Source organism: Lampris incognitus, chromosome 15 (assembly GCF_029633865.1).
Source record: "Lampris incognitus isolate fLamInc1 chromosome 15, fLamInc1.hap2, whole genome shotgun sequence".
NCBI classification, from domain to species: Eukaryota; Metazoa; Chordata; class Actinopteri; order Lampriformes; family Lampridae; genus Lampris; species Lampris incognitus.
This window is the reverse complement of record NC_079225.1, coordinates 22,571,060-22,597,001: the sequence shown is the minus strand read 5'-3', so window position 1 is coordinate 22,597,001 and position 25,942 is coordinate 22,571,060. Positions and strand designations below refer to the sequence as shown.

The 25,942-nt window shown below is 40.4% G+C and overlaps 1 protein-coding gene across 1 annotated transcript in view; it reads right to left on the bottom strand.

The window, feature by feature from the left end:
• The window catches only part of ppp1r13bb (protein phosphatase 1, regulatory subunit 13Bb), a 66,730-nt gene that overhangs the window by 30,170 nt on the left and 10,618 nt on the right, over window positions 1-25,942 (bottom strand). Inside the window, exons 3-4 of the mRNA XM_056294104.1 lie at window positions 5,720-5,867; window positions 839-958 (exon numbers count right to left, since the gene is read on the bottom strand). Coding sequence (XP_056150079.1) covers window positions 839-958; window positions 5,720-5,867 — 268 coding nt within the window. The remainder of the gene's footprint in view (window positions 1-838; window positions 959-5,719; window positions 5,868-25,942) is intronic.

Genomic DNA, 25,942 nt, shown 5'->3' with positions numbered 1-25,942 from the left:
CCCCCTTTTTTTTTCTCCCCAGTTGTTAGCTGGCCAATTACCCCACTCCTCCGAGCTGTCCCAGTCGCTGCTCCACCCCCTCTGCCGATCCGGGGAGGGCTGCAGACTACCATATATCTACTCTGATAAATGTGGAGTGACCAGCTGCTTCTTTTCACCTGACAGTGAGGAGTTTCGCCTGGGGTATGTAGTGCGTGGGAGGATCACGCTATTCCCCCCAGTCGTCGTCCCCCCCCCGAACAGGCGCCCTGACCGACCAGAGGAGGCACTAGTGCAGTGACCAGGACACGCACCCACATCCAGCTTCCCACCCGCAGACACAGCCAACTGTGTCTGTAAGGACGCCCGAACAAGCCGGGGGTAACACGGGGATTCGAACTGGTGATCCCCGTATTGGTAGATTCATTCCTTTGATAAGCCCTGGCAAACCTCAGCTGTCAAAATATCACAAATTTATGCTAATTAAGTACATTAATTAGGTGTGTTGTCCACATTACACACCTTTCTTTATGACACCTTTCAGTGTTGTATTCTGTAAATTGTGTACACATAACATCCATTGCACGTCTTTCCATCTTGGGAGAGAGATCCCGACTCCGTTTCTCTCACCGACGTTTCTTCGTATTTTTTCTCCCTATTGAAGGGATTTTTTTAGGGAGTTCCTTATCTGATGCGAGGGTCTAAGGACAGGATGTTGTGTTGCTATAAAGCCCACTGAGGCAATTTGTGATAACGAGCTACACGAATAAAATTGACTAGACTTGACCTTGGGCAATGATGACAATGCTACCGTTCATAAAACAAAGAGGAATGAGATTACAGGAGTTCCTGTACCCACCTTGATCGCTAGTCTCGGTGGGTGAATCCTCATGGCGAAGAAAGAACTTGACTTCTTGTTTCCGAGGGCCCCATTTTTGCAGATGCTCATACATCATGTGTTCAAAGGGGATGGCTCGTTCTGCAGGGAGAGAAAATATTTTATCTATATAAACAGACATACATAATACACATACACATTAGGGTATTCACGACTGCTGTATTTTAGTAGTCATCAACTACTCCCGAAAAGTAGTCAATTAATCGCAGTAGATTTTTATTTTTTCACCCAATAACAGCAATCAATTCTTGTCAAAAAGGTCTCAAATACAACTAGAAAAGGGCTAACTAATGTAGGTGGGACCAACCTGGGGGTAGATGAAATAGAGTCCTCGATTGGCTCTGAGAGGCTGCTTACAAATGAGCCGTACTCTGATTGGACTAAACCCCCAGCAAGCCTGTCTGAGCTGGCGATACCATTTGACTGCAGTAACAATGCGACTGCTTTCTTGCAGATGTTTCAGTTTAACTAGTGACTGTGTTAAATGGTGACTTTCCACCAAATGTGTCCGTGATTGTCATGGTGACGGCAGCTATTAAAATCAATCAATCAATCAATCAGATTTTATTTGTATAGCACTTTTCATACAAACAAATGTAACACAAAGTGCTTCACACAATAAAACAATGAAATCAATAAAATCTCCCCCCCCTCAAAAAAATAAATACATAAAAGTACAGGCAAATTCTAGAAAAGTACAAACAAGTTTAAAACTGAGTTAGTGAAATAAATAAAAGCGCCATACACACTGATTAATTAAAAGTAACAACAGAGCAGAATATATAAAAATAGCAAAATATATAAAACACACACGCACGTACACAAACACTATGAATTTAGCTGTAGGCTGTTTTGAAAAGTAAGGTTTTTAACCTGTTTTTAAATGTGTCCAGTGTGGGGGCCTCTCTCAGGTCCTCAGGCAGGGCGTTCCATCTACTTGGGGTGTAAATAGAAAATGCAGCTTCCCCTGCTCTAGACCTAGCACGAGGGATGGTTAAAAGACCACTGCCATTGGACCTGAGAGTTCTTGCTGGTTTATAGGGAATTAACATATCTTTTATATAGCATGGTGCAAGGCCATTTAGTGCTTTGTATACAATTAAAATAATTTTAAAATCAATTCTAGTTTTAACGGGGAGCCAATGCAGAGATCTAAGAGCGGGTGTAATGTGCTCATACTTTTTAGTTCTGGTGAGAACACGTGCTGCCGCATTTTGAATTAATTGTAGTTGGTGCACAACTGATTTTGGGAGGCCGGTGAATAGTCCATTGCAGTAGTCTAGTCTACTTGTTATAAAAGCATGGATTAATTTCTCACAGTCTGACATTGATAGAAAGCCCCTTAGTTTTGAAATGTTTTTAAGATGGTAGAAGGCTGATCTTGTGAGATGATTGATGTGGCTCTTGAAATTTAGATCACTGTCCATGATTACACCAAGATTTCTAGCTTCACATTTGCACTCCAGAGAGAGAGCTGAGATGAGCTGCAATTCTCTGTCTGAGTCTTTGCACCAAAAATAAGTATTTCTGTCTTGTCTTTGTTCAGTTGTAAAAAGTTATCTTACATCCATAAAGTAATATCGTCAATACACTGAATTAGGGAACGTATGGAAGCTAGGTCATCAGAAGATAGGGATATGTACAGTTGTGACTCATCTGCATAATTATGGTAATTTTTTTTGTGTTTCTGTATAACATGTGCAAGTGGGAGCATATAGAGACTGAATAGTAGTGGTCCAAGAATCGAACCTTGGGGTAGCCCACACATTATACCCACTTTGTCCGAGGAAAAGTCTCCAATAGACACAAAGAACTGCCTGTCCTGAAGGTATGTTCTAAACCAGTTGAGAACCGGGCCAGAAAGGCCGACCCATTTTTCTAATCTCTCTAGCAAAATATCATGATCAACAGTGTTGAAAGCAGCACTGATATCCAGGGGCACAAGAACAGACAATTTATTAGAATCTGTGTTCATATGCAGATCGTTCACAACTTTGATAAGTGCTGTTTCTGTGCTATGGTGAGATCGTAAACCTGATTGACAAATGCCTAGAAGGTTGTTAGATATTAAATAGTTATTAACTTGAGAATAAACTGTTTTTTCAAGGATTTTGCTGAGGAATGGTAAGTTGGAGATGGGCCTGTAGTTGGCAATAACTGTCGCATCAAGATTACTCTTCTTCAGAAGTGGTTTGATGATAGCTGTCTTAAGTGCTGCAGGAAATATACCTGCCTGAAGAGAGTAGCTAATCATTTCCAAAACGTCATGTGCTAAGCAATTAAAAACATTTTTAAAAAATTTGGTAGGGAGAGGATCCAAGCAGCAGGTGGAGGACCTGAGCTGCCTAACAATATTGTCTAGACTTTTAAGGTCTAGATTGTCAAAGTGAGACATGGCGCCAGTAATATTTCTGGGGAACTGGAGGGTAGGTTCATTACTGGATCTCGAGGCACTAATGTTCTGTCTAATGGCAATAATTTTGTTATTGAAGAATGTAGTGAATTGCTTACATATTTCAGTGGACAGCAACTCTGATGGGTTTGGAGATGGTGGATTAAAAACGCCTAAAAGCCTTAAATTATCTTAAACTGAATGTTCAATTCAGTATGTATTTGTCTGGTCATTTTTGTCTTACATTATGTAAATTAAATAGTGTTGCCAACAAGAAGCATTCATATTTCTTGAAGTTACTTTTAATGTGGGGGGAAAAACATGGATTAGCGGAGCAGCTAGCGTTTAATGAGGAATTTGACATTATAACGTTACAGGTTAAATGATTTAATATGGGTCAGTTTCCGACTGAGGGTAACGGTATAAAATACAGCTGCACCGCCAGCAGTGGTTTGTTTCCCACATTTATAAGACATGTTATGAGAGGTGAATGAGTCTTGCAGAGCATAATTTAACTTGCGTAAATTATTGGCGTAGATACTAAACACAGATGAGTGTGCATTTAAAACTGATTCAGGCAAAATTAAAGACTTTTTTAGGAGGACATTACATGTTCTGTTCATGTTTTCAAGAGCTGCCATCACTAAAGTCACCAGTTAACACGGTCGCTCGTTAAACCGAAACAAAGGGATAGTGGGAGTCTTTTCTTCTCTAAATACTTAAAATTATTTTTATTTAACATGGCATAATGTAGAAAATTATTGTTCAAACAAATCTATGTTCAACAACAACCAGTTATGTCCACCTACCTACAGCGCCCCCAGCTGCATATCTGCTGTAGATGCACTGCCACTGCTTTATTACCGCACAGTGCTAAACCACAGATGAACGATTAGTCTGCAACTGTGTACAAAGTCAACCAGTGGTTTTGATATTCAATTAGTTGACTATTCTGTGAAACCCCTAACAAACATACACATATACATACATAAATACATACTACTGTTGTCATTACGCAATCAAAACTCTTCTATAACTTCTATATGAAAAAAGCATATGGCAATAAATGGCAGTCATCCATTTAGAAAAAAAATTGTAGTGAAAGCTAAGTTAAAGGGACATGGCTGACAGACAGATGGTGGTGATTAATTAAGTTTTTTTATACGGCCTCTGTAAGATCAGCTAGCCTGCAATATGTATCAAACACACATCCCTCCTGCTGCATTGGCATGCAGCAGGAGGGATGTGAGGGGGCAATTCAACTTCACAAGCAAATCCACAGAATTTTGAATTCCTGTGTCACTTGTAGTCACAAAAATTGTGACGGTAGATGCATCACAAAAGCTCTCCCTCATGAGTCATTCCAGGAAGAATGTGTGGGTTTGCCTCTATGTTTGACTTATGGCAAGAACTCCTGACATGATATCACAATAATAAATTGTTGATATATTGCACTATTTGGGTCATACTGCAGTAGTGTTAGCATACAAGAAAAGTCCTGAATTCTTTGATAAAAAATAAATCGTACTTTAAAGATCACTTAACTGTGGTGTTTACATATGCCAATGAAATCATATGATTGACATCCATCTATGACATCCATCTAAATCTCACAACTGCAAACAGTTATGGTTGACTTTTGGCATACTTGATACTGACAATTCACTGGAGAAAGGCATTCGTTATCTTTTGTTAATATATATTTGGGTATTTGGGTCATGCCTTTCAGTAAAAGAAACTATATTTTATATTGGAAAAAAATACAAGCAGTGTTTATCATTTAACAAAATGTGCGAATGTAAAGAGAGTTAGCACTCATGCTAAGAGAGGGACAGGGAGACAGAGATGAACCGAGACGGAGAGGTTTTGGGAGGGGGAGGGGGGGTCAGGGAGTCACATTGTTGGGCACCAGCCAAGCCCGATTGCATAACTTCGGTTCATAAAGCCCTTGGCTGATGTTGTTTTTCATCAGGGGAGTGGCCCCCCTCAGCAAAAAATGCTGATGACAGGGGTGTGTCAGCTGCGATGCTGGTGATGGGAGCAATCGTTTCGACAAAGTTGAGTGTGACAGTTGGGTTTTGTGGAATAGTGCTGTGGCCTGAACAACACTCAATCCTTTCTGACCTTTTACAGTGTGTTCTAGGGGTGCATTTCATATGGTTGATGTTTAAAACAACCGCAGTCTGTATTGTACATGTCAAATTTGTGATAGAAATATTTTTATGACAGTTACGTGCTTATATTCCCTCTATTCCTTTTCCATCCCCAGTGTTCCCCTCACTGACTGCGCATTATTCTGTCAGCTGTGGGTAGACGTCAACATAGTGCCTGTATTTTTGCTTTTGCTTGGTTGAGGGCACCTGTCTTCAGACTCTAAAGTTAAATCCCTGTGTATTTGCATTGAGCTCATCGGTAATGAAAATGAGCAATGTGAGTGCATATGTAATTACCATTGCCTCGCCAGACTTCAGCTAGGTGGCAGCCGCTCTCGCCTGGCTCCTTGCAGAACTCTACAACATCACGGCACGTTGTCTCTGGGGTGATGGGCACCTCAGTCACGGCCTGCTCTCCATCGCTGAGGTACACCGTCAATATCATCTGTAAGGGACAGAAAGTCGGCGAGTAAGATGAAAACGTCCATTTTCTCTCATCTGTAATTTTGTACAAAGCCCAGACTACAAAGACCCAGACTTGTCCAGCTACTGGCTTGGACTATTGTGACCAGTGACTCAATTCAATTTTGAATAGATCTGTCAGCACTTCTGGAAGATGTGTGTGTGTTGTTTGTAATGCTTAAATGTAGCCATATGCCTATTTGTTTACTCATACTAGCACTTGCCACAGTGCTGTTTACTATAGTTAGGGCCTACTATGCAAACAGAGGTTATGGTATTCCTAATGTGCCAGTACTTGCTTCAACATGTTCCTCTTCAAGTTGACAAAACTCAGTTGATTTATATGTGGAGCTCACACAGACACTACCCACTATATAGGAAAAATAATCCTCGCCAAATTTTGAGTTACAACATATGATTAACAAACCTGCAAGCATCCAGTCCAATCAAAATGCAGTGTTTCAAGTAATACTAATGACAAACGCAAACTGGCCATTTGTCTCACATTTAAAATTCACACATCTAATATCCCCACATGTGATAATGTTCATCAGAAGGTATTCTCTGTTCTACATCTACACCACCGATCTTAAAAGTTCTTAATGATGAAAACAAAATCATCAATCATAATTGGCATCAAAAACCTACATCTTCAACCAACCTGCAAATTGATCTTGGCTATCAGTTTTGGCCTGTTGCCTTTCAAAACCTGAAATACACACAATGTTCCCTTGACAAGACTCATTGCCAAGGTTGCACTGTCAGGCAATATGAGGGATGTGTCAAGGAAATCCTTGCAAACAACATGGAAGGTCAAACCTGTGAAAACTGTAACCGCAAGTGAAAGCTGAGGAGAAGTAGGGAGAGAGGCTTATTCCTGGTTTTTCCCTCTTAGCCCAAAGTTTCTTAAAAAAGTAGTAACCCTTGTTCAAATATCGATTAAACACGAGCATTTTTTGCATTTTACACCTCTTCCTAACATACAGTGAGCGAGCGAATTCTAGCGGATGGAGGGCAAAAAATTGTCCAGATATACCACAAATGATGTTGTAGTGTGAGGAGAAGGGGATGAGATCTTTTTTTTTTTTTTGGGCGACACTTGTGATTTCTCCCTCTGCAAATGAGTAAGTGTCCAAGTTATTTATTTATAACTAATGTAATTTTCCAAAGTTTTAATCATTTCCTCTGCCATTCAATTTCCTTAATTTCTTTTAATTAAATAATGGCTGGCGTTACTGCCGACAGGAGGGGAAATGGAAACGTTACAGATGTCAGCGTCGATTTTGACCAATGAAAATAGGTTGGCGGTGGAGCAAGTGCGAGAAACTTCACAAGAACAGAGCTAGGGCGAGTGATTTTTCAAACAAGTGATAACGTCACTCACCTGTTCGCTGACGCACGAAGCAGGCTAGGACATCCTTCATTGGGAAAAACTGAAACAACCTCGCTCGTTAGCATCGTGTCTAGTTAGGAACCGGTGTAAAGCAAGTTCAAAGCTGCATTTATCCCCCCCCCCACATTTTCTTTTCTCTATGTCCTGCATTAATTGCTTAATGGCCAGATAATAAAGCTTGACTATCACAATCTGCTGTATCACAATAAAACACCAAGTTGATTATTCATTCCCTTTTAAAATTTTGACATAAAAAGGCAAAGTATGAGTTGCTCAGATGTATTATCGTTACCATGACCTCCATAGACTTCACTTGCAAGGGCGTTGTATAGACATGGAAGATAATCTTTTCCCACAACTTAATTATTCCAATATATCCATTTCCAACATATCTTAATCGGCTTTTACACTGCTTTCTTTAAGCAACTTAACCAAAATCAGCCACAAAGGAAATTACTTAACAGTCTAAAATGTAACCATTTTTTTTAGAAAAGTTTGCAAAAAAATATTTGAAATACGTTATACCTGTATCTTTTATATACTTTACCTCTACTATTTAAAAAAATCTTTTTAGCCTAGGTGCAAACCTTTGACATTTTACTAAAAGGCTCTATAAAAAACAGACTGCATCCATTTCTCCTAAACAATGGTGGAAAAGGAAGAGTTTTATGGACTCATCAGGTTTTTGTGATGCAAAAAAACAAAACAAAACATGTGAAATTGCAACCTATAAAAACCTATAAAACCTATAAAAATGGTGAAAAAAATCAGAACCATTTTAGGGAAAAAAGAAAGAAAAATACAAAACATACAATAACCTGGTTGCATAAGTGTGCACACCCTTTTATCATCAGGGATGTGTGTGTGTTCAGAATGAATCAATCACATTCAAACTCACGTTAAATAGTAGTTAGTATACAGCTGCCATCAATTAAAGTGAATGTGATGATCCCAAAATAAAGTTCAGCTGTTCCTGTAGGATTTTCTTGACATCTTCTTGGTTGCATCCAGCTGAAAAAGCCATGGTTCACAAAGAGCTTACAAAGCATGAACGGGATCTCGTTGTTGAAAGGTATCGATCAGGAGAGGGATACAGAAGAATTTCCAAGGCATTAGTATATACCATGGAACACAGTGAAGACAATCATCAACAAGTGGAGAAAATATGGTACAACAGTGTCGTTACAAAGAACAGGACGTCCCTCCAAAATTGATGAGAAGACAAGGAGAAAACTAGTCAGGGAGGCTGCCAAGAGGCCTATGGCAGCATTAAAGGAGCTGCAGAAATTTCTGCCAAGTACTGGTTGTTCCCTACACGTGACAACAATCTCCCATATTCTTCATATGTCTGGGGGGGGGGGGGGGGGACACAGACACACACACACAAACCCATCTAAATTTTGCAAAAAGATACATCCAGTTTCCCAAAACCATGTGGCAAAATGTTATGGTTTGTTGAGACCAAGGTTGATGTTATGGTCTGAGTGTTTTCTGTTTGTTTTTCTCCTCCTCTCTCTGAGTACTTGCAGGATGGGCGGTGACATGGAGGCGTGGCTGACCTACTTCTGTACTGAGTGCAGCGAGGCACACCTGATCCCCATGTGCAATTACCCACCTCTCCTCCATAAAAGCCTGGTTCAGTCTCCACCAATTCACCAGATAATTCCATCTCATCGGTAGTGCCAGCATACTCTGTACAGAAGAAGTTTCTTTGAGAAAGTGTTCTCCCTGTCTGCTTGTTTTTGACCAAACTCTCCCTCTTGCCATTTCCATGACCTCGTTGCTTCAGCCCAGATCCCGGGAAGGTGCCAGCCTGCCTTCAGTCACCGCCACCTGTCATATTCCTGTTTTTCTGTTGCTGACCATTTTGCTAAGGCGAATAAACCTGTTCAAGCACCACTGCACTGCCCTCCTTGGGTCCGCATGTTCATCTAGGCCTTAACAGTTGAACTTTTTGGCCATAATTCCAAAAGGTATGTTTGGTGCAAGAACAACACAGCACATCTCCAGACCCTTGGTGAAGCATGGTAGTGGTGGCCGCATCAGGCTTTGGGGCTGCTTTTCTTCAGCTGGAACTGGGGCTTTAGTCAAAGTGGATAGAATCATAAATAGCTCCAAATACCAGTCGATTTTGGTGCACAACCTTCAGGCGTCTGCAATAAAGCTGAAAATGAAGAGGAATTTCACCTTTCAGCACAACAACCGAAAGTATACATCCAAAAAAGGAATGGCTTCACCAAAAGAAGATCAACATTTTGTATGGCCCAGCCAGAGTCCAGACCTGAATCCAATAGAAAATCTGCTGGGTGACCTGAAGAGGGCTGTGCACGGGCGATGCCTTTGCAATCTGACAGATCTACAATGTTTTTGTGAGGAAGAGTGGGAAAATACTGCGAAGTCCAGATGTGCCAAGCTGATACTCTTACCCAAATAGACTGAGTGCTGTAATAAAATGAAAGGCAACAAATCAACAAAGTATTAGCTTTGGGGTGAGCACACTTATGCAACCAGTTTATTGTAAATTTTGTATTTTTGTTCCCTAAAAGGTTTTGTTTTTCATTTGAATTATATAGGTTGCAATTTCCCATTAATGGCGAAAAAAATTCTGGCATAATTTATCTTGATTTCATTTTTATACATCACAAATCTGCCATTTTAACAGGGGTGTGTAAACTTCTTCACTTTCACTGTAAAATAAAATGTAATTTTAATGTAAAAATTTCACTGTAAAAGAACAGCTGCAGAGGCTAACCAAAAATCATAGGGCTATTTTCAGAGCATTGATGCCAAATATTTCCAACTCACGAACAGTCCTTCCATTGCCTCTGTTACTATGGTAACAGGAGTAAAAGACAAACGGGTGTGGTTTCGCTTTCTGCTAATGAGATGCATAATTCAAGGGTTTGTGACAGAAAACAGTGGTTCTCAAACTCCAATGAGATTAATCACAACACTTGGGTAGAATAAAGTTTACCATTGCCGACATGCAGAATGAAAGATTCAGTGAACATTTTTCTTAAGCACCCTAATTCACCATTTCCATTACCTTTAACGATTTACACTGGGGGGGAAAAAAACGAATTTTTTCCACAAGCACAATCCTGTGAGTGAATCAAACGATCATGTTGCAACGCTAATACATTAGAACACATTCTCAGCAAGAGCATAAATTACACTGAATCCTTATACTCATTTCTCATCTGCCTTATTTGGCCTACTATTATAATTTAATTCTAGTTTGTGTACATTTTATTTTGGTTCAGCTAGATCGAGCACCAAAAAAAATTGGTCAAAATTAGAAAGTAGTTTTCCAAAACATCTACCTTACTAAACATTTACACAATCTGCATTTTCTTTACGAAGGTTTTTCACCTTTCTTTTGATGGTATAGAGCATCATGGGGTTATAGCCTTGAAAGAACATGCTTTTATACATTTACACATCTTTATACATGGAACCTCTTCCAGTACAACCAGTCTTCTGAGTTTAGTTACTGCTTCAAGGTGCCTTGGGGACTTAAATGTCTTGCTCAAAAAGGCACTTCAATGGTAGCTATTGAGGGAGTGGAGCGTGCCTCGTTCACTTTCCCTGCACAGCTTTTCAAAGTCACCCAGGGCTCTAATGGACAACTAGATGAGATAAAGCCACATTTTGTGTTGCCTACCTAAGAAACTCATTCCTGACCTGCTTTATATTGATCACCTCTTTTGCAAGCATTTAACATGCACAGAGTGTACTTTCCTTTAAAGGCTGCTTTCAAATGTAAGCTTGTGATAAAAATATTACACTATACAAGGAAGACAGGACAATACACAGCGAAGAAGCCAACATTTTAAAGCACTATAATTTTCTTCACTTATCTATTTCATTGCTGTAAAAAAAAAAGATTTCCAAAGACACTGCCTGCCTACTCAGTTACAATCCGTAAGAGTTACACCCACTGCAAATTTCCTTTCTGATGCTTTCTATATCTGCCATATTTAAGACAGTAGATAATCCACAAATATCCAAATCATTAATGCTTTTGTAGATGCTCAATAAAATGGTCACTGTTTGGAAGGACTTTCCTGTGAAAAATAATATAGTACATATGGTATGAGGCATGAGGGTGCAAGCTTGAATAAGAAGCAAAGTAGCTGTGGCAACAGGTAGATAGGGTAGACCATGCTCTTAGAAGAGGTTTACCAAATACAACATCAATAGCAAAAACTTTGTCTCAATCATATTTTTTTGTTTGACGGATGGCACTGACACAACAGTGCTGGCAACTTTCATTTTAAATGGATCTTAGATATTCAGAGTGGTCAAACACCAATACAATTACTGCTATCGCTGCAAGTAAATTAAACAACAGAGAGAGTGCAGTCAGTAGTGTAGATCTCTGCCAGGCGTATCCCCCCTTCTCCGGTGCTAAGACTTGACGACAAACCACCCCCTTTTTTCGCCTACTGGGAAAAGAGAAAATACAGAGGCACTGCCAGCGTTATCTCCCCTTCTCTAGTGCTTGGACTTGGGGTGAAAAATTAGCTGAGAGTTAGCAGTCAATCATGGTATAAAACAGAATTTTTCAAAGGTTTTGAATCGTCGCAACCACGAGAGGTCCCTGATCATACAGTTGTAACAGTACACAAAAATTATTAGGCTGACAGCCCTAATATGCGAGATTAGCAGGGGACAGATACATGCACACACGGACAGAAAAAACCAGTGGTTTTCCTGCCATTATAAAGACTTTTGTGCAGTACCCAAGTCAATTGAATGGGAAATATAGAAAAAAAAAAGAAGAACTTGTAAATATGCTGCAATCAAGCTGAAAAATCTACCCAATAAAAACATTTTGGCGTCCAGGTAGCATAGCAGTCGATTCTGTTGCCTACCAAAACGGGGATGGCCGGTTAGAATCCGGCTTGGTTGGGTGTCCCTACAGACACAATTGGCCGTGTCTGCAGGTGGGAAGCCAGATGTGGGTATGTGTCCTGATCGCTGCACTAGCGCCTCCTCTGGTCGGTCGGGGCGCCTGGTCAGGGGGGAGGGGGAACTGTGGGGAATAGCGTGATCCTCCCATGTGCTACTGTCCCCCTGGCGAAACTCCTCAGTCAGGTGTAAAGAAGCAGCTGGCGACTCCACATGTATCGGAGGAGGCATTGTGGTAGTCTGCACCCTGCAGCCCTCCCTGGATCGGCAGAGGGGGTGGAGCAGAGACCGGGGTGGCTCAGAAGAGTGTGGTAATTGACCAAGTACAATTGGAAGAAAAAAAAAAGGGGGAGGGGGGAGTTTTCCCTGTCAGTCTCCTAAGCGGACCCTCGCACAAATGCAACCAAGTCCCATATGAACTTGCATGTTCCAAAAGAAAAGGTTTGTTAAGTGACCATTTTGGTCAAACCCTAACCCTGTCTTTATTTTCATAATATAATAAAGCTGGGGAAATTGTTTACGCTCATGCATGTGTGACCCACATCTACGGTTGACCCAAATCGGGCAAAGACAAGAATATGCAATGCTTTCTGTTTTGACTGCAACCTAGAGAAAGTTGTTCTTTTATAACTTTCACATTTTTTTGGAATATCAAAATTCTTTCAATAACTTGATCATGTCGCCGCTTGATCTGAGTCAACCATAGATACGAGTCATGCATATGTGAGCTTAAAGGGTTTACCCAGCTTTATTATATTATGAAAATAAAGACAGAGGTTATTATTTTTGGTTCATCTAGTGTTTCTCCAGTTCTCCTGTGCTGAGATCAGCAGTGAATAATTTGCTGACTTGCAAAATATGATCGACTTCTCCTTTACTTTCAAGACTCATACCCAAATATATAATGTCTTGACACTGTTGCTGCCTGATCTAAGTCAACCATGGTTGACTCAAATTGGGCAGCGACAGAGAGCATCATTGGTCCCGCGAGCTAGAGAGTGAATGAAGAGAGAGAGCAATGGTAGTGAGAACAAATGTTTTTCAAAGGTTTTGAATCACCGCAACCATGACAGGTTCTTGATCATACAGTCATAACTGTGCACAAAAAAAAAAATATTGGGCTGATAGGTCCAGTAGTATGCAAGATTAGCTGTGGACAGATACACACACACACACACACACACACACACACACACACAAAGACCAAACACAATATTCCCTACCAATACCAATCAAGGCAAAACATATCACTGAGAAATTGCAAACAAAAGGAAAAACTTGGTTCAATTACAGTCAACTATTCAATGTTTGAGCTAGACAAATTCTAAGCGTTAGTAGGTAATTTTCATTTCTCATTTGTGTAATTTGTCTAATATAAAAGATATAATGCCAAATAAACAGCTTATTGCACAACAAAAATAGCAATGAAGAATTACTAACAAATTAATCAGCCTTTTTTGTGGTGCAATTCCCAGACACTTTCATCCAAAGTACATAACAACACTGTACGTACCTCACAATATGTGGGCCTCATTGAGAGACAGACACCTAATCCTAAAACTGTGTACTACAGTTTACTGTAAACAACGATGACTATCACAGCACATGCCATTTTTGTGTAAGATCTATGTTGCCAGTAATCGACTATAGCATGCCACTCTATCAGCCTCCATGTGACAGTACCAAAACTAATTTGATGATGTGGATTGATTAATCTTTCCTTGCAACAGGCAAACTAAGACACTGATCGTTCCACCTGCCGAGTTCAATGAGACAATGGATAATAGCCATAGTTTACTGCAGTTTTGTTTGCCAAATTCAGAAACTCTGAGGACTATAAAATGTTACCCAAGCCGAGACAGACATGTCTCGCCCTCAGTATTTTTGGATTTCCTCCATGATGCCAACATCACTTTCTCTTTATCGAGAATTAAGGCGGATATGCCTCGTCTTACAGAAGTCCTCACCCAATGCATCCCACAGCCAGAGTATTACTTAAAATTGCCATTTTTCATTGGACATCTTATAAACAAAATCTACTGCACACTAATGTGGATTTGGAGCATAACTCAAGACAATAATTATTCTAAAATGTATGAAAAGAATAAATCTAAATTAAATGGGAAAGCCTGGAAAAATATTGTTGGCAGTCTATAGCTATGAGTTTTGTAGATCGATAATTACTTTATTAATCCTCAGGGGAAGTTGAAAACTCAGTGCAGAGTGACAGCACACTGAAGTGTTACAGCTAAAATACAGTGGCGGACAATGACAAGAGCAAAAAAAAAAAAACCCATCTGATATGATACAGACAAGAAAGATCCTTTTTTGGGCGGGGGTGTCAGCAAGCTATATGAAATTACACAAATATCTTGAAACTGCTTTAAACATTTTCCCTTTTTGATAAACCAAATTTGTGAACCACTGTCCGATCATAAACTGCAGTAGAACAACTGGAAAATAAAATGTAGAACTGAATGACTGTTTTGAATGTCTATCAAAATCAGCCACTGCATCATCTTTTCAATCAATCAGAGCAGCATCCTTGACCGATTCAGGTAAACTTACTGAGCTCAAAAAAACTCCCATGCCTAAATTGTATTGATCACAGAAATCCAACAAACAGTGGACAATCTACTCAATATACCCTGACAGCAACATACACTGACAAATCATGCTGGAATGTATTTGGAGAATGACAGTCTGGCTAACAGGGACTCCAGTGAGCCAGCGATCTCACCACAGGATAAATACGAACCCCCCTGATGTGGCGTCTGCCTGTGATCTTGGCTCTTTTAGCTGCCCTCCGTTTTCTCCTGTTCTCCTTCTTGGGTGGGCGGTGGTGCTCCTTTGCCCAAATGGGGTTCTCCTTGGAGAAGCTAACCAGACCACGCAACACTATAGTCATAAACCTCTTCATCGTAACACTCCTGCTTTAGCAGACATGAAACTGAATAATCACACAATCCGAAGCAGATATGAAAGACGGACAGTAGCCCTTGCACCAGACAGCGCTGCAGAGGAGACTTTGCAAGAAAAAGGCTTGCTGTATGTGTAATCTAGTGAGGGAGGGAGGGAGACAGAGCAGAGAGAGAGGGACAGGGGAGAGAGATATGCATAGAGAAAAGGGGGCTGTGCCAGCAAGCACAAGTCTCCCTGGGGTGTGCCAGTGGCGGTAATACCGATGACTCCACACTAATGACACTAGTTTGGCCACAGCTGAGACTGGCATCGAGTTAGGGCATCATCTTATAGACTTAAGTCTCTAGCTGTGGGAAATAGACAGAACAGTCTGAGGGATGCTCGGTTTGTCTGCTGCCAGGCAGGGTGCATCATATAGTCACATCACTTCTCACCACTCCCATTGCATCATATCTCCACTCGCCAGCTAAGGGTATGCACAGAGAGCCACGGTGTAGCACACCATTAACTGCTGACAACATCCAGTACAGCTATAATTTTTTTTCTTGTTTTCACGACAAGTCCTCTGTAAAATGTCCACCCAACAGCACCACAGGTTGTAATCGTTAACTTGAAGGTAGACTAAATTAAAACCACATGCAATAATTTGTAATTGACAGTTAATGTATATACTGAAGACATTTAAAGTTATAGATCTTTGTATAACAAAGCAGTCTTGACATTATAATAAGCAGTGATGAGGCTATAGTCACGACTGTGATGCAGACAATATCCCCTATTCAGGATAAGTGGTACATATGCAACTTTAACGTCTCACTTTCATGTATCCCTGTACCGGCGCGTCCCTTGATGAATATAAGCCTTGCCCACCTGTGCCCTTCTGACACCTGCTATTACAACTGAATGCTTTTAATAGACAAAATCCTGCATATGATTCCAATGTAGTGAATGCCTATACGTTTGCTGTTTATTAAAAGGTATAATTCGCGGGGCATCCGGGTAGCATAGCTGTCTATTCAATTGCCTACCAACACGGGGATCGGCGGTTTGAATCCCTGCGTTACCTCTGACTTGGTCGGGCGTCCCTACAGACACAATTGGCCGTGTCTGCGGGTGGGAAGCTGCACTAGCGCCTCCTCTGGCTGGTCGGGGCTCCTGTTGGGGGGGGTGGGGGACTGGGGGGAATAGCGTGATCCTCCCACGCACTAAGTCCCTCTGGCGAAACTTCTCACTGTCAGGTGAAAAGAAGTGGCTGGCGACTCCACATGTATCGGAGGAGGCATGGTAGTCTGCAGCCCTCCCCGGATCGGCAGAGGGGGTGGAGCAGCACGGCTTGGAAGAGTGAGGTAATTGGCCGGATACAATTGGGGAGAAAAAGGGGGAAAATACATTTTTTTAAAAAAGGCATAATTCACAATTGATACACATTGCAGCTGTCTGCCCCACTTCTGCTGTTGTTTTGGTTAGACTTCATAAACACTGCTTTTTTTTTTTAGTTACTTGCGAATGAGAAAACCAGCCAATAATGCATTACTTTCAATTCCTTTTGAGACTTTCAGCTTTCTCAATTTCTCCAACAAATGAACAAAGTGTTGAAGGTACAGTTAGACTTCCTAAAATGACTTGTTGGGTTAGTCTACACCAAAATCACCATATTTACTTGCTTCCAACTTTGGATTGATGGGGAAAAAACAAAAATCTCGTTTCACAACGCTAAGTTGATTTCAGCCTCTCCATAGAAAACACCCTGCGAATCAATACATTTTAATTATGGCTGACCTCATCTCATTCTATGGTCGTCTCTATAGCATCACTTTTTCCTTTATTTTGAGCTTGAAAAATGGCAGGTGGAATAGATTATTATGATGTGTTGCTATTTTTTGAGTATTGCCTTTATTTGCAGAACAGGCAGTTGCTTTTTGCTGATGTTGTTACAGCTGGTGTCCAATACTGCAGCTACAGTGCAGCCAAATACAAAACATTAAATGTGCGAATGCTGGGAATCTGTCGCATGATTTCACACAGACGATACCAGCAAAATATGGTGCCAATGCTAAGGAAAATTGATTCACTGCCCCAGGACTTATTTCCTGTGATTATGAACCATGGACCATTTCAAATCAAAAAGAACACGAATAAAAATACAAGATTTTTCAACTCCTACATTATGTGTGGCCAATACCCATCATATTATCTCAAATACTGAATATATGCATTGATATTGTTTGTATTCTAATTTCATTATCCAGCATTAAGATGCAAATCCATTGGGCGGACTACCTAAGACTGGAAACAAGACTAGGTCAAAACCTAGTATATGGCTGTACCATTTATGGTCAATGTTCGAAATTGTGGCCAATTGGTTACAGGGATAGTTAGTGGTAGTGTCTATAATGTGAATTCCAGGATACTAAATGTTCATCTGCAATTTTCTGTAGTGGTCTCTGTAATGTGTTGTTAACTACGCTCAAGTAAAAAAAAAAAAGAGTTATAAATGCAGTTGCAAGAACAATACTTTCCACTAATATCTTGGGATGTTTGATTTGAAAGAGAACTTAATTCAATTGTAAGTATACCTATTCTTATTATCTCTTAATTTCTCTCCTCTTTCATTTGTTTTTTCACCTCCTTTCATTTGTTTCTATCTGTGGATGTCTCTGGTTTTTCTAAGACTCATCTGTATTGATGAGTGAATTCACAAAGAATGGATTGCAGCCACTGATAGTACCGTATCACTTACAACAGCTTATCTGCCCCATCTCAAGGTCCGATTCAAAAAAGATACTGCACAAATAATATTACAGTGCAACCATGCCCATTAAGATTTGTAGCTGAGTGCAATTCGCCCTTGTTTTGCGTCAGAGTGCAATTATCCATGTGGCAAATTATAAGTAGTGGCTTTGCGCCAAGAACACAGTAGGCAGGCTCAATGTCATTCTTGATGTCATAAAGGAAAGTGAGAATTGTTTGACCTGGTAACCTGTATCTGCGAATGATTTCAGTCTCAGTTAAATCAAAAAGTGATATTCTCCTTTGAAATATCCTCTCACGAGCACGCCTGGCATGATGATGCCTTTGCTTGGCTACAATCACTGCTGCCATGATCACTGGAAAGTCTGGGCGTCAGTTACCACCAACTCTCTGAAGACGCTAATAATTTTCCCTCTAACTGCATGTTGCTATTAGCGCTTTTTTTTTTACAATGAGGGTCATTTTCATAGAAAATTGTGCAAATAGCACTGAGACCCTATTTGCATGACAGCGCAGTTAGCGGTCCATTTCACCCTTTGCGGGCGCTTTGAGAATTAGTTTCTTTTTGTCTGATTTGTGCAGGATTAGCAGTTGCAAAGGCCGAACAATCCTTTTGTGAATTCGCCAATGAGTGTTTTGTCAGAGGATATTTGAGGTGCTTTAGCTGTGCACTCCTCCCTCATGCCTCTCGGCACTCAGCCAACCAATCCTGCAACTTCAGTGACGTTGATGGTCACCTGATCCAGTGGCCCAATCGTGTCAAACATAATCACTCAATCACTCACTCGAAACATGGGCCAAATCCCAATTTTCCCCACCTGGCCCTACTCCTAGTTTTACAGTTCCCTCTACTGGGTAGTGGCTCTTCAGAACAGAGCTACAAGGGGTAGGGTTTTAAATGTCTACCTAGGAAATGGGACACCACTCGTTACATCATCACCATTACCGTTATGTCTGCTGCTCAGAATTTTATTAGTTGCCTGGTTTGCACAGGACATGGTCATAACATTATAGTACTATACATTTTATATTAAAGTCTGGTAGCTGCTACCATTATCAACTATTATAGTGACAAATCTGATCAAATTTGCAGGGCAGAAAAAGACAGATTAATCTTTTGACAATAACCAGGAAGCATGTTTACACATTGGCTATTTCAGTGTAGTCCTGCCCAAAGAAATTTCTCCCCTAGGCCACACAACATGAAAGAATCTTTATGAATGTTTATGAATGTTTATGACTGTTGTTATTAAGTGTAATTTGTTCAATTATATAATTTTTAATGCAAAGTTGATATTGTTTGAATTTGTTGTAGCAACCCGAGTAGGACCGAGCTGCTTGATTTGATACATTTCGCAAGTCTGTAGCTCAAAAACAGACATGTTAAACAATGTCAACTTTGCATTAAAATGTCAATTGACTGAATGACACTTAATGACAACAATTATAAACTTTCATAAAGATTCCTTCATGTTCATGACAGGTGTCATATCATGGTTATGATGGCATCATGTCAGTCTTATGTACACCCCTTCAAATAAAGGGTTACCCTAACCTGCACAGATACCAGATGAGAGGGGAAGTGCAGAAAATTTGCAGCTGGATCATTTTTCAACCTTCATACGTGGGACTGTACTGTCACTCACAAATCGTCATTTACATGAAGTTCTACTGACATCGTGAATAGCAAATTTTTGAAAAGCTTGTTATAAAAACCTAATTACATATTCATTTGCATCTACATTAAACTAAGATGTTCCAAGAGATTTTAAAAATTTTGCATGATTATTTGCAAAGACATGCACATTTATGGGCTTCTTCCCCTGCATCGGTAGCCATGTTCCATGTTATGCAGCCTCATTAAAGTTATTATTATTACTATTTCGCAAAGCATTCTGGGAGTTCTCCTCTACCACTCTGTTTGGAGTCTGCATCTGAAAACGCTCTGTTTGGAGGGTTAGATGACCACTAACCCTTGATCCCCAAAAGAAACGGGACACCCTACCCTATGTGGCCTTACGCAAAACAGAGGGGCCTGCCCAAGTGGTAGGGCCAAGTTGGGAATTTGGATTGGGCCATGATCACTCAGTCAGTCACTCTAACATGTCAGTTAGCCAGGGACATTTGCATTTGTAGGGCTGGCCCGCTGGTCGGTTCAGCAAAAAAAAAAAAAAAAAAAAAAAAAAGCTAGCCCAAGTCTCCTAACTCCCCCAGACATAAAATGGCTGACTCCAAGTCTGTCAAAACTTTACAGTTGGTTAAAAAAAAGCAAAAAAAAAAAAAACACGAACAATGTGACTAATGGTACACGAACAACCAATGTTTTGGTATCTACGATTTTAGAAGTGTACATTTTGTTAGCTCTGGGATCATGAGTTGTGACATAATTCTTATGCCTTTTAAAAATGGTGGAGCCTATAGATATTAATTTTAAGGTGGATGGCAAGTATAATTATATTGTAGTAGTTTTAATTGTTAAGTTTTTGGCTGGACCAGACCAGCAGGTCAACCCTACAAACACCAATGTCGCTGACTGACTGAGTGACTAACTGATCATGTTTGACACGATTGAGTTGCTGGATCAGTATGGAGTTATATTTGTGCCCCTGAGCGAGCAATGGGAGATTAGGAGTACAGAAAAATATATTTTGCAAGCATATACATGAAGAGAAATTATACGCAAGCAAAAAAATAATTTGGTTTGAGCAAACAAAAATCTATTCTGTGCTCAATGTATATGCATCAGGGTTCGGCTAAGCCGATTATTGGATCAGATATTCAGCATTTTTATGGTTATTGGAATCTTTTTTTCTTTTTGCTGATTAAACAAATTAATTAAAAAATGCACTACTTTGGCTCTGATGCAGCCAACAGCTCTGTCCTTAGTCACCACTATGGTCTCGAGCAATGTCCCACCCACAGCACTATCTGATCGGGTACACGTTGTAATAGCAATAGCCTATCAACACTGAAGGCTACTGTGCCACAGATGGGCACAGAGGAATGTGTTTGCAGACTAAAGCAGCTCCGGTTAGCGAGTGCAGCTGTGTTTCGAAGGTAAGGCAGCAGATATTGCCAAAGTTGTAATAAACATCCCAATCCTCTATGCTGAAGTTGCAAAAACACCACAATCTTATATTTCTATGATGACAAGCATGTCCAGTTTCCCAGTTACACCACTGAAAATGCCCAAATAATGCACTTTGTTGCAGCGATGTACAGGAGAAAACGGTTTATTTATGTAGCGAACTTATTTTAGCGACCATATTGCGAACAACACATTACTCGCCCATATCAGTTGGTGTTTTAATATTTATTGGTAGCCGATGGTCATAATTACATTAGCTAATGTTGAGTCTCATAGAGCTAACTTGAATGTGATAGCGAATGTCAACAAGTTCATTTGTTGATGAGTGAAGATAATGTTGAAAAGTGCTCTTTTAATAAAACATATTTAGCGACCGGGGGAGGTGGTCACTCTGACAGTCAGTGGTTCTGCACTAGGGAAGCGCAAGGGCTGATGGGACCGTTAAAGTTCACATTAAAATTTGTATTTTAGTGATGTTGTGTTCATGTTTTGGTTATTGTGTGTCGTTTGTTTGGGGGTTAAATACACGACCATTTTACTGACCGACTGTAGGACTGTGACTTAGACTGACGTCACCAGTTGCGACCTGGGGGGGGGGGGGGGGGATCATTGTGTTGTAGTTCTGGTTTGTGTGTAATAAAAGAGCACTCCCAGGGTCATGCAGTGTATGGGACACGGGAGCTGCCATTAAAAAGAGATCTCTCCCTCTGACTCATTCTTCCACGCCAGCTTGCCACAATATGCTTAAAAGGCATTTCAACAAAATTTTGTATTGGAGTTTGTGTTATTCTAAATTTTGACACCAAATTTTTTCTTTTTACTCTAAGTCAGTTCCAAATATAGGTTATCAGTCTCCTTGATTATTAATAATCAGTTTCGGCCCTAAAAAAACAAACATATCGGTCGACCCCAATATGCATGCTTGCTATTATCCATATAATAACCCCTGTGCAATAATAACCCCTCTCACTCAGTTTTACGCATATGCCCTCTCACAAACTTTTGCTCAGTGTGCTGGCAGACCGCTGCACACTCGCTCACTTTGTCTCTCTCTCTCTTTCCCTCTCTCGCTCAACCTCTCCTGTGTTCGCTACTTTGCCTGCAACTCACTCAACCGGGCACATCGTTACAAATGTGTCACAAATTCAACCAATTGGAGAATTGGAGCAGGTAATTTCTGACTGGCTGTTTCATTTCCATTTAGATTGCTGTCACTAGCAGAGCTATCCCGGAAGCATTATGAACAAATGACGACTGCCTACAGTGGAGTTGTTCGATTACAACTGGATTAAAACACATTTTGGGTTAGTAATTTTTATTATCGTCTTATTTGCAGAAATGCCTAGTTAGTTTTGTGTAATATAGTGCTGTAGTGTTGCATTGTTTGGATTACCGTTATCTCCATGTATCTTGAGACATCGGCAGTTGTGTTACTAGTTCGATTCACCCTTCTCTAGAAGCGTTGGGATTGGAGATGAAACATCCAATCAGAATTTACCATCTCCAATTGGTTGATTTTGTGGCACATTTGTCGCTGTGACTCAGAAAATAAGAACACTTCGTACATCTATTTCATCAGACAGGAATGAGGCACAAATATAACACCATAGATCAGCTGACCAAGAACGTCACTGAAGTTACACGATTGCTTGGTCTAACGCCGCGAGGCATGAGGGAGAGCACACAGTTAAAGCACCCCAATTAAAAATCACTGAGAAAACACTCAAAGGTGAATTCAAAAAAGGATTGTGTGGCTTTTGCGGCTGCTAAACCTGCACAAAGACAAAACAGAAACCGTGTAATTCTCAATAAACCCACAAAGGTTGAAATGCACCCCTAACTACGCTGCCAATCAAATAGCATCTCAGTGCTCCGGTGCCACTGGAATGTAACTAAATTAGGTGAATATGCATACATTTGAAGAATTGCCCCTTTTCTATGCAAATGGCCTCATTGCAAAACAGCAGCACTAACAGAAGATGCTAAAATTATTAGCATCTTCAGAAAGTTAGTGGTCACCGACACCCAGACTTTCCAGTGATAATGGCAGCAGTGACTGTAGCCAGGTGAAGGCATCATCATGTTAGGCATGCTTGTGAGCGGATATTTCGAAGGAGAGTATCACTTTTTGATTTAACTGAGACCAAATAATTCGCAGATATAGGTTGCCAGGTCAAACAATTTTTGCTATTCTTGATGATAGCAAGGATGACATATAATTTGCCATATGGATAATTGTAATCAGATGCAAAACAAGGGCAAATTGCAATCAGCTGCAAAACTTTACAGACATGATTGCACTGTAATATAATTCGCGCAATATCTTTTGTGAATCAGACCTTGAGAAGGGGCAGACAACGGTTGCAAGTGGTGCAAGTAATTCATGGTGCTATCAGAGGCTGCAATCCATTTTTTGTGAGTTTGTCCATCAACACAGAGCGAGTCTTATGCTGGGATCAGACTACACGATTTCAGCCCGATTTTGACACAATTTCGTCATCTTCGGGAAATTTCCAGCATCAGGAACGACGAATGGATGTCTTTACCCTGTGTAGTGTGACATAATCAAAGAACAGCAATGTGGCATCTGGGACGCCCCACAACACCCCGACGAAAAGTCTAGCATGTCCAAATTTTTTGTATCTTCTTGCCTAGTCTGACATCTCCTACGATGTGTTCCTTGATGTTGACCAATAGGATGACAGAGTGTTCTCTGGTGCACATAGGTAATCATGGCAAAAAAAAAGAGGGACACTGCTGTTGCTGCTGTCAGGTGGAAGGATGAAACCGAGGAAAGGTGCGTTGAGCAGTCGCAACTATACCCCTGCATTTTTTAAGTTTCCTTGAGGGAGTATCATGACAGAATCAAAAAGATGGGCTAAATGTTGGCGAGAAATAGTGGAGGCACTTCAGCAACCCAGTGAGTAGCTGGTTAAGCTATGCTAGGTTATAACTCCCCAATAGCACTAGCCACAACCGCATCCACAACCATTTTGTTATTTCGCCCCCCCCCCCAAGATCGCCAGCATCACACATAGCATTTCTGTATCCATGATTGACCCTCCTCCCCGATGACCTATGAACTTGTAAAACGTTGTTTAAGGCAGAATATGATGATTGGTTGGGGTCATACTTGTCATACTCCTCCTGGGGTCATATTCCTGACCAAAATGCGCCAACAATGTATGGCACTATGATTGCCCAATCTAACATGGAGACCATCGTGAAAAGCAAAAATATTGGGTAGTCTGATCCCACCTTTAGAAAAATTAGACATCTGCAGATAGAAACAGATGAAAGAGGAGTGTTAACAGATAATTAGAATAGTTATTACAATTAAATTAAGTTCTTTTTCGAATCAAACACCCCAAGATATGGGTGGAAAGTATTGTTCTTGCAACTGCATTTATAACCTTTGTTTTTACTTGAACATAGCTTAACCATGTCATGTGATATGCTACTTCAGTACACTTAACAGCAAATATTACTGGAACCACTATAGAAAAATTGCAGATGAACATTTAATATCCAGGAATTCACATTATAGACACTACCACTGACCATCCCTGTAAACAATTGGCCACAATTTCAAACACTGACCATACACAGTCCAGCCATGTACTAGGTTTTGACCTAGTCTTGTTAGGAATTTAAAAATTAGCCTACATTCATGGAAGTGTAGATATTATTTTTCTCTGTCACCACACTTTTCCATTATGCTATGCCTAAACCAGACATGTCTTGTGAGCAGCATGGAAGCAACACTGAAGCATTTTGCATTAGACCTCCAAAACTGTGGATCAGATCAGTCACACAATCAAAAGCATGTCATTCTACAGGCTGCTGTGCGTTTCCTGCACTCTCGCCCCCAGTCGGCCCATGACAGTCAAAAAGTCTGTCGAATATTGAAATTTTAGATTTGCATACCAAAACGTTTCAATCATGAACAGGGGAATTCAATATTTTCAACAAATAAGTTCATAAATAAATAGCGATGTCCTGACCGGAAGGATCAGTATTGGAGCCAATCAAAACATGTTTTAATTGATCAGCATTAATATACCAACCATACAAATTTTGATCCTTTATTTATTTTAGCCCATTGCACCAAGCTAGCTGTCATATTATTGTCATTATCCACAGCTTAAAAGCAAGTCAAATGTCTGCAGTGTTTCATGAGGCAAAACAACCAATATGGTACAAGTTTGATTTAGCCCAGCAGAATACATGCTGCGCGCGGGGCACCACACTCCCTGTGGGGCATCGACCAGCTCCCAAGAAAGAGAAATCACTTGCAGTTTTTTTTTTTTGTTTTTTTTTACTGAATTTGTATACAACTAGCAAAGAAGCCTTTTTTTCTCAAAAAGAATAAAACTAAGTTAGGTGTCCCCCTCCCCCACATCTATGGGGGATGGGACACTATACCAAAATTATGCTTTGGTCACCCATTTGGCCAAGGGCAGCACTGGTTTGACTACTTTAACAAAATAAATGAAAACCACGAAAGGAAAGCTGTGATGGAGGCTATTTTTCTTACTACAGAGCTATTTAATTATCAAGCATATCTTACCTAAATTGGTTTGATTTTACTAACTTTAATGTGTTTTAAGTGTGCACTGTGCAGCTGTATTATGGAGGCTAGTGAAATATAAATATCGGATCTGGAATGATTGGCAGATAACTCAGTATTAAACGACTTAGCGCTCAATCCTTCAGTCCTCCTTTAATGCATCTTGGGTCTGTTTACACTTGGATACTAAATTGGAAGGCTATGAGAGTTACTCAAGATGCATTTTTATGCTAAGTGTAAACAGGGTGTAAAATTTGCAGGAAAACGGCTTTCTGTGTAGACAAGGCCTTACCAAACATTAAGTAAGAGATTGCCCTGCCAACTGCTAGGTAGCTACATTGTTAGCCTGCATGGTTTCACGATGTGTTTGCCCATCTGCCTAGTAAAGGTGTTCTCATGACGTCAAGCACTTGAACAGCA